This window comes from Apus apus, chromosome 1, assembly GCF_020740795.1.
Source record: "Apus apus isolate bApuApu2 chromosome 1, bApuApu2.pri.cur, whole genome shotgun sequence".
Classification (NCBI taxonomy): Eukaryota; Metazoa; Chordata; class Aves; order Apodiformes; family Apodidae; genus Apus; species Apus apus.
In genome coordinates, this window is record NC_067282.1 from 62,775,174 (window position 1) to 62,795,179 (window position 20,006).

Below are 20,006 nucleotides of genomic sequence, written 5' to 3' on the forward strand. Positions count from 1 at the left end.
CTGCATTTTTAGAGTTCATATACATATAGAAGCCAGACCCTTGAGCAGCCTCATGCACTGAGGTAACGTCCCTGACCTTTTTTTCAAGAGTGATTTTAAATGGGTTCAAGTACCTCCTCCCATTGATTTTTCCATTGCTGCACTGAGTCAGTGAAGTTATAGGTGTGCTGTGATGTGAACACCACATGGGATTGCCCACTTCAAGGTGGGAATTTTGTGGTAGCTATTCAGAAAAGGATTGTGGAGCCATAAAACTAATCCAGATCCGTTTTACTTTTTCTTTTAAAAAATGAATGCTGCTATTCATGTTCTTGCCTCAGTAGCTCTTTTAGTAGTACATGTGCAGTATGCTAGGAACACTGAAAGAAGGATCAAATGTATGTCCCAAACTTGCTTGTGGAGCAAGAAGAGTTATCTCCCTCACTATAAAAACCTTTGGATGTGCACTCAATAATCCTCCCATCTTCCAGGACTTCACATCCTGATACCTGCTTCATAGCACTGTATCTTTTCTTTGACACAGATGGGTTTCTTTTAAATCTCTGGGATATATTAGAGCTGCTGTCATTATCAAGCTATTCTAATAGGCTTTCAGCACAGCACAGGTGCCCAGCTGACATGCAGCTAAAATCACACCAGGGTAACCCCCAGTTTCACAGGAAGTGCCACTGGTACAGAAATCTTTGGAGTGAAATAGCTTAACGGTTACCCCCTTCTCCGGTGTGTTATCCTTGACTGAAACAAAATAATCTTCTGTCAGTGTTCCCCAGTACGCTTGATTTACACCAGTGTACTGGAGAATCTGTAGCACACTGTGACATACTTACATATTTATATATTACAGCATACAGTGTGACATATTTGTAGCCCAGGTGTAGACTGTGATGACATTTTTTGACATGGTACCTTGGGCCCACACACTCCTGTGTGTACCCACAGGAATGGGCACAGAAAGCATATGCCCTTGTCTCAGGAAGAGCTTTTCATTTAATCAGAATTATCTGGTTTCACCTAAAGCAGGCAATACTCTTTGGTAAGGCCTACACTGAAGTTTTAGATTTCCTCCTACCTGTTGTACAAGAAAGTGTGTGGGGCAGCAGGAGTCACAGCAGATGTTTTTTCTAAGTGTCTTCCAGGTCATAGGCAGGTACTTGTGAGAGAGTGAGCAGAGAATTTGGTCCAGATCTTGGTGGGGGGGCAGTTGGCTGCTTACAGCCATCCCAGAAGGGCTTGGTGCAAACCTGTGAGTCTTGGTGGTCATTGCAGCTCCTGGGAAGTGCTAGTATACGGAAACATCATGCCAGTGCTTCCCACTTAAAATGGGAAGTGAAAGCTCCAGCATCCATTTGTATTATGGGGAAGAAGTTATGCTGACCCTGCAGAGTCCAAATAGTGCATGTTACAGCTGAGCACTTAGCTTTGCCTTTCCACCTCTCCTCCAGTCCTTGACAAACTGAGAAGAGTCTCACCAGGAAGAGAAAGAACAGACTGTATAAGATACTCTTTTTTGCAGTGCATGCACAGGTGTAGGAGAAGACTGTTTTCCCCTAGAACTGGTAGCCCCGGGTTCAACTTTTCTGGATTGAAAATGCAAGCAAACCTACCATTTTAGAGGCACCTTGAACAGCTGGTGGTGCTGCTCTGTGGAGTCAGCCTGGCACCTGTGCTGGCCTCCTCCATGTCCACGGGCACAGCAAAGTCAGCATCACTCGGAGTGGGGGAAAACACCCCATGGATGAGTTCTAGTTTTTGGGTTACAGGCTGTACAGCCTTGGCTTATCCTCCCAGAAGAAAAAAAAAAAAAGGCTTAAGAGAGCAGCAGCAGGGGACCTTTCTCTTCATAGGCCTTTAGCTCCCTCTTCTGTGCTCCTTTTAGAAATGCAGACAGAAATGCTAATTTGTCTTGGCCTTTTGCCCTCCTCTCTCCCAACCCTCTGTTTTTGCATGAAACTATGAGTGGAAATACTGTGCAAGTACAGCAAACACTCCCATCATGATCATCTCCTTGAATGTGAGACCCAAGTATTTTGGCATCATCATGATCTGCAATCAAAACCTAAACTTTTTATATATTTAAAATTGTTATCTCCAAATAATTAATAAGATTAAAATCAGTTGACTAAAACCCAGCTGTTATCAGTGTTACGCACTGTCCTGATTGTGTATTTTATGATGAAGGAAAGATTTTTACTCTTGATACGAAGAACCAGCATGGCTAATGTTGGAAATGCAACACACTGTCTCTCAATTAAGTTGTGAAACATAAAATTTCTGTTTCTCAACCCGATTCCCAGTACTCAGTCCACAGATTGTCAACAAGTTGTCAAATATGGGTCCAAAATTATGTTCTTAAATTCATAAGCAGGTTTCAAATATCAAGGACCTTTGTTTTTCTTTTCCTTCTCCAAAAATGTGAAGTACCTTGTCTCCATGACTTCATGTCCTCTAGCTCCTACATAGTCACTATGTTTATATTTAGACAGACAAAGTCTAGATGTTGAGACTAGGGTTGTCCCTGCATGGTGACATAATACATAACTTCCTCTCCTTAGCTTCTGAGGAACTGGACTTAATGGACCTTTGGCAACAATCTCACTTTTCAGACACAACATGTTCAAGCAAGCAAGTACGGCTGCGATCAGACTGCTGGCTTCGTGTCACACATTTTTGTGTCTGAAGTACAAGAAGTGTGAAGCAAAGGCGTGAAAGGATGGAAGAACTCAGCTTGATAGGATCAGGCCTGAACTCTATTGAACCATGTTGGTTATCTTTGGAAACTTCTGGCTTCTCCTTTTTTGAGCTATAGACAACCATGGCTGAAGTAACTAGAGACAGACAGCTGTATAAACTGCCTAAGGATTAAGGCATTATGTGCCCATTTTGACCTGATTCATATTCTCTTCTTTCCTCAATAGAAGGGATAAAAGTAGTTGAAATAGGGGGCTACTGACAGGAGCTGTGTTTGTAGACACTGAGTATAATGTCTTACTCTCCCTCACACCTTTTTGGGCTTTGAATTCCTCTTACAAGAAGCACAGGGAGGGTCATTATCTTTTATCCAGTAGAGGCTTGTACATAGTGTCTACCCTTGACCCATACTTGACCTATAGCTGCTTTCTATTCTGTATGACTAAAAGGTCACTAGCTTGTGGGGAGACTTTGACAGTTCAGCTCCATTAGATCTTTGCTGTCAAGGGATCCTTGCATTTCTGTGTGTGAGCAAGTTTGTGGGCTGACTTCGTTACATAGACTTGTTAAGACTTATATTGGCCTTAAGTACATTGATGAATAGGTTTGGGTTAGTTTGAGGTTTTCAGGTATTATAAAAAACTGTGAAGCACATGCTTATAGTTAAGTGTTGTTACTCATTCAAATCTCATCTCTCTCTCCTTCCCTACCTGGGTGGGAGGGGAAGGGGATCAAGAATATTGTTGTCTATCCTGGGCCAAACTGTGACACCTTGCAATTAATGTGCTTTTGCATGGAGTAATTATTTGTAAATCTTGCAACAGAAGTAGTAAGTAATTGTGTGTACTGGATGCAATAATAACCTTCTTACAGTAAATATTTAAATTTTGCAAGCTGAATTAATAGAGTCTACTGAACTTTTTTCTGGTTTATTTTAATAATGTTAATAACATATGGCAGATGCAAGAGGATTATTTTTTTTTTTGCACATAGTAGAATGTTTATTATCCTCAGAATATCAAGATTAGGAGAAATGTGTACGTTTTACATTAGTTTATATAGTTTGTTTAATTTACTGTTCTATAATATAAAGAAAAATAAAAATTACCCCCTCATTTATGCTTCTAGATTCTCATGATGCTGTTCTAAGATTTAATTCTGCTCCAACACGTGGCTACGAAAAAGATGTTGGAAATAAGACAACTATGCGGATCATTAACTCTCAGGTAAAATCTTTTTGTGAACTCAAGTCAGTGTCACTTTTGTACAATATGCCATTAAATAACTTCTGAGAAAGTGTTTGGGAATCTGGGAAACAGCTAGTGATTTAAAAGTCATTATGTAAACCAGGTAAAAGTTTTCCCTTACAGGGATGTTCACACTGCTATCAGTGTAGAGTGATTTCAGTAGTTACTTGATATCCAAGTTTCAAAGAACTTGTCAAGTTTCTCATGTCTTCTACATCTGGAAAGGCTTTGCAGGATGCTAGAGCCATCAGTACAGAAGACCTTCAACACACTGCCTGTGGGATCTTCATAAAGCCTGGGCTGTGGGGACCCCAAAGCTCTTTTCTAATATTCCCCAGTTCCCCAATTATTTCTTTGCTGGAAGGTGAAAGAAATGGGAACTGAGTTCTCTCAATACATAATGTTAGGCATGTCATCGTTCTTTAAAAATTTGGAATGAACTAGTAAAAACCTTCAATGTACAGTGGATATTACATGTAAGGTGAGTTTGTTCATCTGAATGGAAACAGAAAATGGGATTTTCTGCATATGATTGTCAGCAAATAATTGTATATTAAGCTATAGTGACACCTTATGGTTGAGAGTAGTTTTTCAGTTTCAAAAGAACTTTTCTGAACTCTGGTCTTGGCCAAACCAAGGCTCTTTCCTCTTTATGAAACACAGCCAATAAGCAACAACAGAATGACTATGAAATATTATGACATGTTGAAACTGTGAGTTTACTTAGTCAACGCCAGTTGTATGGTTGGCCATGTAGCATGCTTTATACATTCTGATTGTTGCTGAATGAGAGCAAAATTTCCATTTCCTAGTATTCTTATGAATTATTTTTTTCTTGTTCTTTGAGTGACCATCCATGCAAAGTCTGTCTTTGGTGGTTGTGTTCTCAATGTGTGTAAGTTTGTGTTGTTTGCCACCACGGAGAGGACTGTTCATTGTCATTCCCTTCACTCTTGTTTTGTAGCTCTTCATGAGGCTGCAGGACAGACTAGATCTTTGAAGTGATCTGGGTCAAATATGCCCCCTTTCTTTTGCTGAGGGGAAGAAAGAAGAAATATATTACTCTGGATTTAGTGCTGAAATCAGTGTATTGGAGAACATTGATCTTAATGTAATTTATTTTGCTTCTTGGTTTTTGTTCAGTTTTTTTCTCTTTTCTTTGACTAGTCTTCAGTTTACTGTTAGCCAGAATGTCCTGGTGCTCACCATGCCTGAACTCGTGTGCCAGACAAGGAGGCTGGTTTAGAAACTACTTAGTGGACTAGTCTCAGTAGGGTCCCTGTAGGAGAGACAAAAATGCCTCTAGGAAGTGTGATCTTTGTTAGTCTCTCTGAATTTGCTGAGGAGATAAACAAGTTAATTAGCTGCTTTCCACTGCTCACAGCAGGCTGGGGTCTTTCTGGATCTCAGAGCAGTTGTGATACCCTTCCACCAAGCTGGTAATGGAGGGTCTTCTCCACTGTACGTTGTTTGCTTTCCACAAGGCCTCTCAAGAATAGGGCATGGCTAAAATTCAGGCCAAGTCAGCTCACACACAGTCCTCACAAGTGCTCATATTCTCACCACCTTTCTGCTTCTTCAAAGAGTTCAGAAAATCCCTGTGATTCTCTGGGCACCTGCTGAGAAACTGACTTTCCTCTCCCTGAGAGAGAAATCTGCACAGCCCACTTGATAAAGTTGCTTTCCCTACTGATACTGAAGATGGGTTACCATACAGGTTTATTGACCCTTTTTCCTTTCTCACTGTTGTAAATTCCCTCAATCAGTTGCTTAAAGGTTGCTGTGGGCCTCTTCTTCCCTTATGTTTTCTTCTGTGAAAGCCCAAAGGACATGAAGGAATCCAGTGCAGCCACAACAGATATTGTTAATCCAGAAGAAATTAATCTCATACATATGAATGGAGGCTCACTAGAAGCAAAGTTTGTGGAGGCACCTCCAAAGGACTCTTGCTTACTGAAAGGCAAATAAGAGCTCCTTTGTATGATGAGTGTAGAACCAAGCTTTTAGAAGCTTGACCTTTTGGCCTGTTTACTCTGTACTCTTAAAAAAGGAGTTTACCTTCTCAATCGAAAACTGCTCAGAGAAATGGAGCTAGGGATGCTGATGACTAATTCCGTTCTTGTAAAAGGCTGATGGAAAGTCATTAAGCTTAAAGTTTATGGTAGGAAGAATATTGCTATGGCAACAATATTATTTTTCTGAAGAAAAATATGCATAATCAAATACGGCTCATTGGATCCTAACGGGAAATGAAAATTAGTATGAATTTATTTGTCTGGAATGTTGATTAGTTTAACAGCTGGAGCCAAATCCATGCTGTTTCAACCAATGCTGAAATCATTCACCTCAATCCTGCCTGAGATTGGATGCACCAGGGATCAGGGATCTGGTGAAGCATGCAGGATCCCTGCAGGATCCAGGAAGGGAAGAGACAGCAGGTGGGAAGAGGAAGCTTCCAGTGGGGCAGGAGGATCAAGCAGAGTAACAGGAGTTGTGAGAGAGAGTTATGAGAACAGTAAATCAGAATAATATGGTAGTTACTTCAAAAATAGCTCTGTCATGTGCCTGTTCCTGAAATTATTTTTCTACGTATACCAGCTTTTACAGTCATGGTCTAGTTTGCCTTTTCGGAGTTACTTGAAATGAGACTGTCTTGCTGTTGAAATGATAAAGCAACCAAAATGGGAGAAGAGGGCAGGGAAGGGGCAGCTTAAAAAAAAATAAAACAAAGAAAACATTGTCCTTGGAGGCTGTACCTTTTCAAAGAAGGCTGCTGCTCTGTGTCCAAGGTGAGGATCCTATGGGCAGTCTGAAATAATGTACCTTTCGTTTTCAAGTTCCAGAATACATAGTAGTGTTTATAAACAATTATGCACCATCTCAAGTGGTCCCATCACATCCCTCACAGATGGAGAGTAATTCAGCACATTGCTACTTCAAACTGTCATGAGTGCTGTTTATGCCTAAGCTCCTTCTTTAAATATTTTTTTGGTAACAAAACAAGATGCTTAAAATCAACCAGAATTAAAATGCTACAAACAGCAGCGTGGGGAGGACTGTTCATTTTAGAGAAGGATTTTAGTTTGTTTTTTTTTTTTTTCTGGATCCCATTTGCTTGTAACGCTGTGCAATTCTTTGCATCTATGTTTGCAGATTCTCACCAACCCAAACCATCACTTTGTCGACAGCTCCTTGTACAAAGATGTTATCTTAGTAGCCTGGGATCCTGCCCCCTACTCTGCAAATCTGAATGTGGTAAGATGCCAGTGTGGACCTTTCTTGTCAATCAGTCTGAAAGCGCTGGAGAAAAAGAATGTATTTAGTACTGCAGTCTCCTGGTTCTCAGTTGTCACAGTGAACCCCAAAGTCTGTTTTTATCTAAGGAGCAGGGAATGCTATTTCTGTAGGAATTTGGTCAAAATTAGTTTACTGGTCAAAACCTTTTAGTAGCCAGCCTTTGTACTGGAATGGACTGCTCATAGATTCTAGGATAGATTGGATATGTTTGGTTTTTTAAAATAAAATATCAGTATTTTCACATAACAGTGAGTTTTCTTTGTGTTTGCCAAGGGGGGAATGTTGCTAGATTTCAGAAGGAGGTTTTATCAGGAAAGGTGAAGCAGTGTATCCATTTTTTCCCATCTTCCCCACTGCCTTCCCAGACAGAAAAGAATACCATAGTGAAAATTTCTCTTGGTACCTTCCTCATTTTTCAGGCCTCCTCCTCACCAGTCTTCCCTTTGTGCCCACGCCCCCACAGCCATCTGTGCCTCACCATCCACCCCCTTGCTGAGAGCATCAGACATCCGTCCATCTGGTTGTCACTGGGGGAGTCTCTTCTTTGGCTGGTGCTGCAGCTCCAGTGGACCAGTTGATCTGATGGTTCTTGGCAAGGGGAACTTGGAGCTGAGCAGTCTGCAAAGTAGAAAGTAAGCCTTCATCTCCTGAACTCCCTTAGCAACAGATGCCAGAGGCTGCCTGCCTCCTACGCAGGCTGCTGTCAGGCTGCTTCATGTGCTGGTGACACTTTGAGAGGAAAGTTCACCCGCATGCCCGGATCTTGTGTCAGGACTCTTTGAACCCCATTTTTAACACAGGCATGTGAGTAGGAGGTGAGGTTGTCCTGTCCTGCTGCAGTGAATCGCTTATTGGGAGTCTCTGTTTGAAAAGAGGAAACACAGTAGCCCAGAGTGACGATTGGCTTTGTGGGAGATGCATCCACCAGTGCAAGCTGCTTTGCAACCTTTTCTTTTGTTCTGAAGAACCCAAATAGAACTAGTTCACATTATTCAGCATCTGGTGTTCAAAACTCAATGGATACCATAAGATAAAAAAAAATAATAATCTTATTTTTTTGTTCCCAGTGGTATAAGAAGCCAGACTACAATCTCTTCACTCCATACGTACAACATCGCAGGAAAAATCCAAACCAGCCGTTTTACATTCTCCATCCAAAGTTTATATGGCAGCTCTGGGACATCATTCAGGAGAACACTAAAGAGAAGATACAACCCAACCCTCCTTCTTCAGGTTTTATTGGTAGGTATATCAAGGATGGGGCCCGATAGACATATGAGATTTAAAAAATAGAAACTGTAAATGTGTGCACTGCATGAGGATCAAGTCTATATACGTGTACTGTTTGTTCGATACAGAAACAATGACTAGGTAAAATGCACAGTATGAAAAATAGAAAGTAATTGGATGAGTTTAATATTCTGATTTCTTGCCCTTCATATGCATAGTATGCATATCATAGTTATAAAACATACATCTGTGAGAAGTTTGTATCACCCATATTAATTTATCTATTGAAAACCTACTAAATTCTGAAGTACTTTGTTGGGATCATGGAGTAGAGATGCATCAGACACGAAGTGAAAGCACATGGCAGATCCTGCAGTGAGGATGAAATAAGATGCAGTCTGACAGGCCAACCTATATTCCTTCCACAGGTCAAGGAATGGAATTTCCTATGTCCTGTTGTGTCTTCTGGTGTTCAGTCTGAAATTGCCCAGAGCTGCCCCAGTTCTTACGCTTGAAAGAATAAAGTTTCACTGTATTTTTTGTCCTTCCTTAGTATTTCTTGGGGGATAATTTGGCACTGTGCCCACAGCTCATACAACATTATGTGATGCATAGCAGGTCCTAATTGTGAATGTCTAAAGGATGAAAGTAGTCAGAGTAGGAAGGCCTTCCTAGTGCATGCTTCTAGAGACACAGAGAGTTCCAAATACCATATTTTGCTTTGGAAATTCCATCGTGTCCTCCTAACTTTGTGATGTTGGTCTATGTACTTGCTGCAGTCAGAAAATGCTGCTACCATTTTTTCTATCTGAATCTGAAAGCGAAGATGCCTGACATTGCATCTGACATGGGAAAACCAGTTCTGAGCACTTACGTTGGGCTCTGTACGTAGTAGTGGCATCCTAGCATATTGTGGAGCCCACCAAAAGCCTTAGAGAGGGTGCTGAGGCTCTGAGGCATGCATAAAAATGTCTGGGAGATGCCTATCTATGACCTGAGTGGGTTGTGCTTATCTGGAGTAACCTGGAGTGGAAAGAAGAGGCGGCCTTGTGTGTTGGAGGAGGATGGCTTCGCAGCTGAGTTAGTTCCTGAAGTGAGATTTTTGGAATCTTGTAAAAATTTGTAAGGAGCAGTTCGCTCATGTGGAATGATCTCATCAGCAGCATTCACATTTTGCAAAAGCATTTATTGGAGTAATGAAGTTGTTGATAAAAATAGGTTAACAGCTGCTGATCATAAGAACAGAGAGGAGGATCACGGTGCTGTCAATATGTACTTCCACCATATATAGAAAACACTTCAAAAGCTTTCTTTGAAGAAATTTCACTACAAAAATAGAACAGTAATCTTCAATCCCAAATCTAAATATTCCTGACAAAAAATACCCTTCAAGCAGAGAATGCTTTGAAAATATCAGTCATTAAACAAGGGAAAACATTAACAACAAAAGCTGTACAGGTAAATATACTCTGTGTATACAGATGCAAATTTAGCTCTTTTACTTTTACTGGGAATTTTATTTATATTGTTCTTTTTGAAGGAGATGCTTAGGCATTGTGGTCTGTTATTAGCTATAAGAAAGCAAGGAAGTAGGACAAGCTTATTGGAATTCATATTTGATAGCTAGCTACTGTTTGTATACATACAATTTAAATAATTTACTAGAGAGGCTTCCTGTTTTAGTAACCTTATTGAATGGATGTCTGTGCATTTTACATGTAATGTAATATAAACTGAGAGCACAGAAACAGCAGTTGCCTGTTGTCAAAGGTAGACATAAGGGGAGAGATAGAGCATAAAAATATAATGTTGCTTGGCAGAAATCGAAAAAGCCATGTTGGTCTTCACATGAGGTGAAGAACTCATGCAGCAGATACCCAGTTGGAACTGAAGCTGGCAGACACAGCTTATTACACCTGTATGAAAGGAATATACTGAATTTTAAGCTTCTACCTGATTCTTAGAAGGATCTGAAATTATTTCCTATAACATTAATCAAAAGAATGCCTAAGTGATGGCCATCATTAAATACAAGTGTCTTAATTTCAAGAAGATATGGGAAAATGGTTTACTAAATGACCACACTGCCAATACCATTGTGCTCAAAACAGCCATATGAGGGAAGATAGGCTGTTGTTGAATAGAGGGTATGAATTTTCAGTCAGAGAGCTGTATCCCTGAAGCTGAGCTCTTTATAGTATGGATCATAGTAATTCTAAACACTTTATTAGAGTGCTTTATTGTCAGTCTGTTTGCAGTGTCTGCAAGTAGAACAAATACAGACTGCTCTGTATTTGCACTGGCAGAAAGTCAGGTAGCCCCCTGTGAGCTGTGGCTACTTGTGGAGGAAGAGCAGCAGCTCCTTAAATTGCTGTTACTGCCAGTAACGTGGAAAAGGTAAAAAAAAAATAGTTTCTGGGTCAAGTGAAACACTTTTGTTTTAAGCTTTTTAACCTTCTTTAGCCCCAGTTTACAAAATTGGACAAATATATTAAACTAAAACATGAAAACATCAGACTTTTTCCTCTCAGGAATGTTTTAGGGGGTGTCTTAGACTTTTTCTTCAGTAATTACATTTTTCCTCTGACAGTTATATCTATTTCTTCTGCTTAGCACTATTTATAAGAAACTGAGTCTTCCCCAAGGAAGGATGAGTGGCAGAATGTGTTTTCACTGTGGTTTTCTGCAGCAGTGAGTTGGCATCCTTCAGCAATCACCGATGTCAGGAGAATCTTTTAACATTGTTAATAGTTGTATTAAAGTACTTAACTCACAATATTATTAAACCTCTTGGAAAAGGGTCCTGTGGGTCATTTGTGAGGAAGAGGTGGACTTTTGCATACTATGACTTTAGGGGAATGATAAAGTGAGAAGAGGTAGGATCCTTCTTCCCTCGTTTCTCCACTGTCTGGGAGATAGGGAGAAAATGGTTTTTGTGCTTCCTTTGGGGTGTGGGATGCCCTATCTCAGCATAACTCCCTCTTGGAGCCAGTGGTTCCCCAAAGCCCTACATACTAGCTACATAGCAACATCCAAGCTAGCATGTTGCTGAGATGAGGCAGTAGCATTGCAATAGTTGATGGTTTGGATGCAGGAAGCATATTGCATTTCCCACCTGTAGAGGAGGGAAGCAGATGGAGAGAGAAGTGTGGCACAGAGCAGGATTGGCTGTGTTCTATCAGGTTACATACAACATAAGACACAAGTTTAGAATGCTTTGGCAATACTGTGTTTTATGTACTTTCACATGTGGGTTTGAACCTTTTAAGTGGCTTGCCCTTGTTCTCTTGGGGAACTTTGACTTATCAGATGTCTGCTAGAAATACAATACAGCAGGGAGGAATCCATCTAGGAGGTTCCAGGAGTGTGCAGAAGATAACTTCCTGACATAGCTGGTGAGCAAGTCAACTAGGAAAGGTGCCCCACTGGACCTGCTGCTTGTCAACAGAGGAGGATCTGTGGGTGGTGTAACAGTTGGAGGCTGTTGTGGGCATAGTGATCACAAAATTAGAGAATTTTCAATTATTGGAGAAGTAAGGACGGGAGTCAGTAGAACTGCCACCTTGCACTTCCGTAGGGCAGACACAGGCCTGTTTTGGAGACTGGTTGACAGAGTCCCTTAGAAGGCAGTCCTAAAGGGCAAAGTAGTCTACGAAGGAAAGTCTTTAAGAAGGAAATCTTCAAGAAGCAGCTGTCCCTGGGTGCCAAAAGATGAGCTGGCCGGAATGATGGCTGGCCTGGCTGAACAGAGAACTTCTGCTGGAACTCAGAGAAAAAAGGAGAATTTATGGCCTTTGGAAGAAGGGGCAGACAACTCCGGAGTACTACAAGGATATCATGAGGTTATGCAGTCAGAAAATCAGAAGGACCAAAGCCCAACGAGAACTTAATCTGGCTACTGCTGTAATAAAAAAACACAATAAAAAATGTTTCTACAAATACATTAGCAAAAAAAGGAGGGCTAAGGAGAATCTCCATCTAGTATTGCATGTGGGGAGAAACATAGTGACAAAAGGTGAGGAAAAGGTTGAGGTACTTTGTGCCTTCTTTTCCTCAGTCTTTAACAGTAAGACCGGTTTGTCTCTAGGTACTCAGTCCCCTGAGTTGGAAGGCAGAGATGGGGAGCAGAATGAAGCTCCCATAACCCAAGGTGAAATTACTAGTGACCTGCTAACACGACTTAGACAGTCGTGTAGACACAGGTCAATGGGTCAGAGGGGATTCACCCAAGGGTACTAAGGGAGCTGGCAGAAGTTCTCAGCAAGCCCCTTTGCATTATTTACCAGCAGTCCTGGCTAACTGAGGAATTCTCAGTTGACTGGAGATTGGCTAATGTGACCCCTATCTACAAGAAGGGCTGGAAGGAAGATCCAGGGAACAACAGGGCTGTCAGTCTGACCTCAGTGCCAGGGAAGGTTATGGAGCAGATCATCTGTGGTGCCATTATGCAGGACAACCAGGTGATCAGGCCCAGTCAGCATGGGCTTATGAAAGGCAGGTCTTGCTTGATGCACCTGATCTCCTTATATGACAAGGGGACCTGCTTACTGGATGAGGGAGAGGCTGTGGATGTTTTCTACCTAGACTTTAGTAAAGCCTTTGACACTGTTTCTCCTCTTGGAGAAACTGGCTTCTTGTGGTTTGGCCCAGTGTACTCTTTAAATGGATGAAAACCTGGCTGGCTGGCCAGGCACAAAGAGTTGTGAATGGAGTTAAAACCAGCTGGAGGCTAGTCACAAGTGGGATTCCCCAGGGCTCAGTATTTGGGCCAGTTCTGATAATATTTTTATCAATGGTCTGGACAAAGTGATAGAATGCACCCTCAGTAAGTTTGTAGATGACATGAGGTTGGGATGGCGTGTTGATCTGCCTGATGGTAGGAAGGCTCTGCAGAGGGATCTGGACAGGCTGGATTGATGGGCTGAGGTCAGTTGTATGAGGTTCAGTAAGGCCAAGTACTGGATCATGTGTTTGGGTCATAACAATCTCATGCAGTGCTCTAGTCCTGGGGAAGTGTGGCTGGAAAGCTGCCCAGAGAAAAAGGACCTGGGGGTGTTGATTGACAGCTGGCTGAACACAAGCCAGCAGAGTGCCCAGGTGGCCAAGAAGGCCAAAAACATCCTGGCTTGTGTCAGGAATAGTGTGGCCAGCAGGACTAGGGAAGTGATTGTGCCATTGTACTTGGCATTGGTGAGGCCACGCCTTGAATACTGTATTCAGTTTTGGAGCCCTCACCCCAAGAAGGTCATTGAGGTTCTAGAGCATGTCCAAAGAAGGGCAACAAAGCTGGTGAAGGGTCTAGAGCACAATTTCTCTGAGAAGTGTGTGAGAAACCGGGGTTGTTCAGCCTGGAGAAAAGGAGGCTGAGGAGAGACCCCATTGTGCTCTGCAACTACCCAAAAGGAGGGTGTAGCGAGGCAGGGCTTGGTCTCTTCTCCCTAGTAACAAGCAACAGCACAAGAGGAAATGGCCTCATGTTGCACCACGGGAGGTTTAGATTGGGTATTAGGAAGAATTTATTTACTGAAAGCAGTGTCAGGCACTGGAACAGGCTGCCCTGGGTTGACTCATCATCCCTGGAGGCATTTAAAAGACAAGTAGATGTGGTTCTTAGAGACATGGTTTAGTGGTAGACTTGGCAATGCTAGGTTAATGGTTGGACCTGATTATCTTGAAAGTCTTTTTCAGCCTAAATAATTATATGATTCTAAATATTTCACTGCTTCCAGACACTTTTGAAATGGCAACATACACACACAACTGAGGTCTAAAACCAGCTGAGATTAATACTACCCAACACTGATAGGCTTCCTCCAGGAACAGAATTTCTCCATTTCTCTCCATCAGGTTCTAACCTGTAGATGTTCTTGTCTTTGGCTTTCTTTTATACAGCATGTCAGTTCAGAGCAGGCTATCCATCACTGGTGCCAGGCTGCACCTTTACGGTGCTCCATGCAGACCCAAATCTGACCACAATCTTTTCTGCTAAATTTGTTATTGCTTTAACATTGTTTTCTAGCCAATCTGGTAATAGGTCTTAAGTTCAGAATGTCATTGAATGTAGGCTGAACTCATTGCCTGTCAGATTGTTAGGTGTTACTTCTGGAGCTCTGCCATGTCTAGGATGGATTAACTTGGCACAGATAAGTCATCCTTTGTGTGGTAATTTCTATTGGATCCGTCTCAAAGGCTGTGAATAATGACCAAGAAAACAGAGATCGGTGGGGAAAGGTTCACCAGGGTAAAACAAGCCTTTTATCTTATTCTAGGAGTCTTTTTTTCTTTTTTTTTTTTCTTTTTTTCTGAGACATTGATGTGGATTTTGACTGACTTGTTGCTTTGCCTTATGTGGCATGTCATGTCTTAGCTAATATCAGTCCTCATTTTAAATTATTTACTCTTCGTCTGTTAAATCTAATCCTTAGATGAGCTTTAAGAACCCATTCTTGCATATTTTTGCATCTTTTTTGCAGCTGCAACTTCCATGCTTTTAAACAAAACTCTGAACAGTATTCTCATAATCTTGATTAGCATTAGGCATTTGCGATGGTGGCTTTTTGCAGTTAAATTTGTTAGTTTACATTTGGCTGAAAATTGGGGGTTTTAAATGAGTATTGAAATATTTACATCCTGGTTTTGATCTAATCCATTTTTCACAGAACAAATGTAAGCATCCAACCATGAAATCTGGGAGTTGGATTCCAGTGGCAAAACCTGAATTGACAGCTGAAAAAAAGTGACTTATTAGTGAAGGATTTGCCCTGTCATTTGGCAGAAGAAATAAGTGTTACCTGTTCACTTCTTATTAATGCACTTTTCTCTGTGAAATATGAACTAAATCTTCCTTCCCTCTTTTTGAACATATCAAAGCTCGGTTTTTAATTGAGGCTGGTGATGTATAAATTGGCATTATCCATTTTTACCATTTAGCTGTAAGAGAACTATCCCTATACCCTCCTCCTAGGTAGCCTATGTAAACAACCTACTTCCAACCTTACATTTTATTTGTCAGAAGACCAAGACTAAAGCTGCTTCTTTGACTTTCTCAAGAACAGTATTCCATGTGCATTGGATGGGATGGTACATTAACATTCTGAAAGTCTATGGGCATTTTAATAATATCTAGCTTGTATACAGGCTTTTCTATGAGGATTTTGCTCCTGTCACTTGTTTACTAGCTGGATTTGCCATTAATTCCTACTTACTGTGGTCCATCAGTATATTTTGCTAGCTTATGTCTTCTGAAGTGATTTTCCTTGATATTCACATTTATGTACCCTTATATACCCAGCAGTATTTGTCTTTTTAAAAAGCTAACTGAAAGCCCTGGCTGTAGTATTCATTTTATTTTTTTTTTCTCTCCAAAACAAAACATGATGTGTAGATTTTTACATTTTAGGTTGTCTCTGTAGGTGGTAGTCTTTGCTATGTGCTGTAGCTTTTAGCATAACGGGTGAACCACTGAACACAAAATGATAACTAAGCCCAGATTACTTTATTGTTGGGAGAAATAAAGGCTTGTTTGAGGCTTTACAGTTGGCATTACAGATTTAACAGTTATGCGTCATTAGTAGTTGGAAACATTATTTTAATCTTCATTTGCATGCATTGAGACAATAGTACAAGCAAGACTGTCATTACACTGCAACATTAGCAGATCATTGTATGAGTAAGAACTCATGGCTTAAGAGAGCTGTTGGATAGAGGAATGCAGCTCATCTCCAGCTCTGCTTAGAAAAAATACACTTCCATGAACTGAAAGAAACAATTTGACGTACTGACAGTTGCCTTTATTACTGCTGCTTACTCAGCTCTTTGCCAGCAGTTGGTTAAGGAACAGAATAACGCTTACTCTTTTCAGCTCAGTTTTATTGAAGTACTGTCACACAAATAAATAATGTCTCCAAATGCATAAGCTTTAAATTCTTCTTATTCTAATAAAAAGAACTCTGAAATTCGAGCATCTCCTTTTTCCTGAAATACAGAGATAAAAGAACAAGCTCTCCTTTTACAGCACCCCAAATCCCATAGAATTTTTTCCTACCCTAGTGTATCACCCAAATTTGAATAATACATTTAAAATTATATGATATTACTTAACAGCATTTTCCAATGAGTGCTCACATTACAGCATGTATTATTGTGATGAACATATGGCTTTTTGCATTCAGCATTTAGTGATATATGTCTTTTTCTATGCCTACTCTATAATGCAAATATCTATACATCAAAGGTGACAAGTATTGCACAAATTATTAAGCTTAGGCACAGGGCCATTTAGTGACAATTTTCTTATGTTTAGTATTTCTCATAGTTCATGAACTGAACAGATGTAAGAAGAAACCTTTTTCAGAAATACAACATTTTAAAAAGCCAGAACCCATTTTAGTACATGTTCCACAGAATAACTGAGGCACATTTGGCCAGTTTCAGAGTGTCAGATTTTTCTGTGGTACCTGAAATCCAGTCAAGAGAGACTACAGAAATAGATCAACATATAGAAAACCATAGACTAACATATAGAAAACCATAGGTTATAGAGGCTTTATGTTTATTTGTAATATTTCAAATATTATCCAATATTTGATATTTGTATTATCAAACAAACTTACTGGTGTGTCTAGCTGAATTCTTTTCTGTAACTGAATTTGTAATGTGTGTGAAATGAGACACATTATGAGGATAATGATCAGATTATGTGTATTTAAATGTTTTCAGCATCACATTTTATTAAAATGATGCTGAGTTCTTGCTGAATGTTTGAATTACACTTATTACTCTAGATGCTTTCACACAACATCTGTTGTATTCAGGTATATTAAACTGTATTTACTTGTAAAACAGAGAACGTTCCTTTTAAATGAGTATGCTAACCATGAAACCTTATTGTACTATACAGGAGATCCATGTTGGAAATTCAAAACCTCAGTTCATTAAAATTGCCAAAAACAAATAGAAAAAAATTATCCTTTTGATTAAAATCATATAGTGTATGTTCATTTATATAAACCATCCATGCTAGTAATTTAATCTTAATTTAATTCTGATTAAAATGTTTTCAATGCAGATTGTAAAAGTTCAAGGAGGTTATTTGTGCCAACTGCACTAAGTTAGAACTATATTGAACACTTTCTGACACCACAGATACCTGACAAATAGGAAAAGCAAGTAACACATCTTCCTGAGGATTTTGAAATACTAATGTATAGTATTTTGAAATACATAATAATTTATTAGCATCTAACATTGTACTGTTGCAACAGACTTGCAGGCTGACTGTTTCTCTGACAGCCACATCATTTCTTTGGAGTAATGTATTTTAAAATATTTTTTAAATAATATTCTTTGCTCACTATTTATTTATTTTTTGTCCAATACAGTATTCAAGAACATTGTAATTCAACTATAAAGCACGCCTTTGAATAATCTACTATGAAACAACTTTTCTCCACACAGGCAGAATTATTTTGCATTTTTCCATTTATACATTTATAATCCAAATGAGACTTTTAAAAATCCAGCAAGGATATTGCAGTAGACTAGTATGGCCTATAGAGAAGTATCTCTGGTTGTGATTTTGGGTGTATGGTTGCCCCAGTCATGTTTGCTAAAGCTGCAATCATGACAGATATCCTGCCTTTTTCCTTACTATGAAAGTTAGTTTGGATATTTAAGATCTAATACTTTTAAAGCTTAATCATCAGACCTGGAAGAGACCAAGAAGTTCTTTTCCCACCTGCTTGCTGGTTTCAGTCATGCCTACAATATAATTTTTGCTTGCTTCAGTGATCTTCTGAGAAGATTCAACAGCTTAATTTCCATCCTTGGAGATACTCAGGATTGGGCTGAAGAGGACCTAACCTGACCTAACTTCACAGTTGTCCTTGCTCTGGGAGGACTCTTGAGCTACCACCACAGTTCCTTGCAGACCTCTCCACAGATCTCATGTCGATATCATTACTCAGACCGCCAATATTTCTGCTCATTTGTACTGGAGCTTTGCAGATTCTTGACCAAATCCTCTAGGTATGATGATACTACTACTACTGTTAGATTAATCAATCAATTTAGTCTAGTTTTTTACTGAGCTTTTTTAGGGCTCACTGATGAAAAGCAGACTGCATTGTGCTCCATGAGCTTCTCTTGACGTTCATTCTAAGGAGTACTTTTCCCCTCATTGATGTTTGCATGCACTAGATAACCTACAGGCTTTCCCTTTCAGGTTTTACTTTTCCTCAAGTTGTGCATGTCCTGTGGCCTTCCCTAAGTACTTTGTAATTCTCTGCTTTACTCCTATTCTCATACCGTAATTCTTAGGAGTGTGAAAAAGACCATCTCCCCTCATCTTAGTCCTTGCATATAAAATTGACTTGTCTTTAAGGTTCATTAATATCTCTGGTGTAGGTCTGTATTTGTGTTAGCCTCAGACTTATTAGAGCAAAAACCAGGCACCCTTTAAATATGGCTGTGAGACCTCTGTTCCCTCCTATATGTGAAATTTTCATCTCCTACTGGGAGTGCAGGTAAAACAGACACAGTACAGGTATCAGTGCTGCCACTCTGGCTTCCCTGACAGTTAACAGAAAGAAACAGGAACTTCTGAGGCATGACTTATATGATTTGTTTTTAAATGTCTACTCTGGGATGGGTAGACATCCATTGCCTCCTCAAAGGGCCCACTTTCTTCTACTGACAGTAAAGGAGCCTGTGATACCTGTCTCAGGTGTGGGTAACTGCACCAGTGAGCACATTTGGTCAGATGAATCACACCATTTAGCTTACCATGCTCCTGGAAAAGCCAATTACATTATTTTTAGCAAAGCTACAAAAGCTTCTCACCTAGGAGAGTGGAAGAGAAGGTGCTTCATAGAAAGAGCCAGACTCTTATTTTCAGTTTCTGCCTAGTCACTGGAGAGGAACAATACAAGTATCTTAAAATAAGTCAGATGAATTGTGCCCTAGGGTACCTGTCCCAGCATTGTCTATAGAGTGCTTTAGACCAGATAGGTCAGAGATGGGCATGAACAACTCAGTGAGATTAATTCTGTCCAGACTATAAGGTGTTGGGACAACAACTATCTCATCATGCTTATTAATGTCTCCTTAGGTTATGTATAAGCAAGCCAGTCTGTGCTGTTTTATATGTAGGAAGTGTGCATTGACTGAAAGCTAACCTTGGGGCTGTGAGTGATGACAAATGTTGAAGTGTGTCACATGGAAATTTTTTACCCTGTGTGCTATCAAACTGAGATTTTCGTTCATACTGATGATCATGGAGGAGTGCTGAGGCATGAAACAAACTTAAGGATTATATGGAATTGAGCAGTGATGTAGAAAGTGCACAGACAAAGGAAAGAAGTAGATAGGTATGTACTGTGCAGGCAGTACAGGGAGAGGAAGTAAACTTGGAAACTACATGTTAACATAGAGAAATGTGTAAAGATGCAAATGAGAAACAAAGTAGGACTTCACAGAGAAGACTGGTCAACAAAACAGGCTAAAAGAAGCAAGATCAAGTCAGCAAGCAGTGAGGTGCATATCTGT

General features: G+C 40.1%; 1 protein-coding gene across 2 annotated transcripts in view; it reads left to right on the top strand.

Annotated features, from left to right (window-relative positions):
• Window positions 1-20,006, top strand: part of ST6GAL2 (ST6 beta-galactoside alpha-2,6-sialyltransferase 2) — a 56,089-nt gene that overhangs the window by 26,991 nt on the left and 9,092 nt on the right. The window contains exons 2-5 of one of the 2 annotated variants that reach the window (XM_051635818.1): window positions 3,817-3,914; window positions 7,089-7,190; window positions 8,300-8,474; window positions 8,891-8,969. In XM_051635818.1, coding sequence (XP_051491778.1) covers window positions 3,817-3,914; window positions 7,089-7,190; window positions 8,300-8,474; window positions 8,891-8,943 — 428 coding nt within the window. In that variant the 3' untranslated portion in view covers window positions 8,944-8,969. Of the gene's footprint in view, window positions 1-3,816; window positions 3,915-7,088; window positions 7,191-8,299; window positions 8,475-8,890; window positions 8,970-20,006 lie in introns of those variants that run through there. The other variant, XM_051635829.1, reaches the window with a different exon arrangement.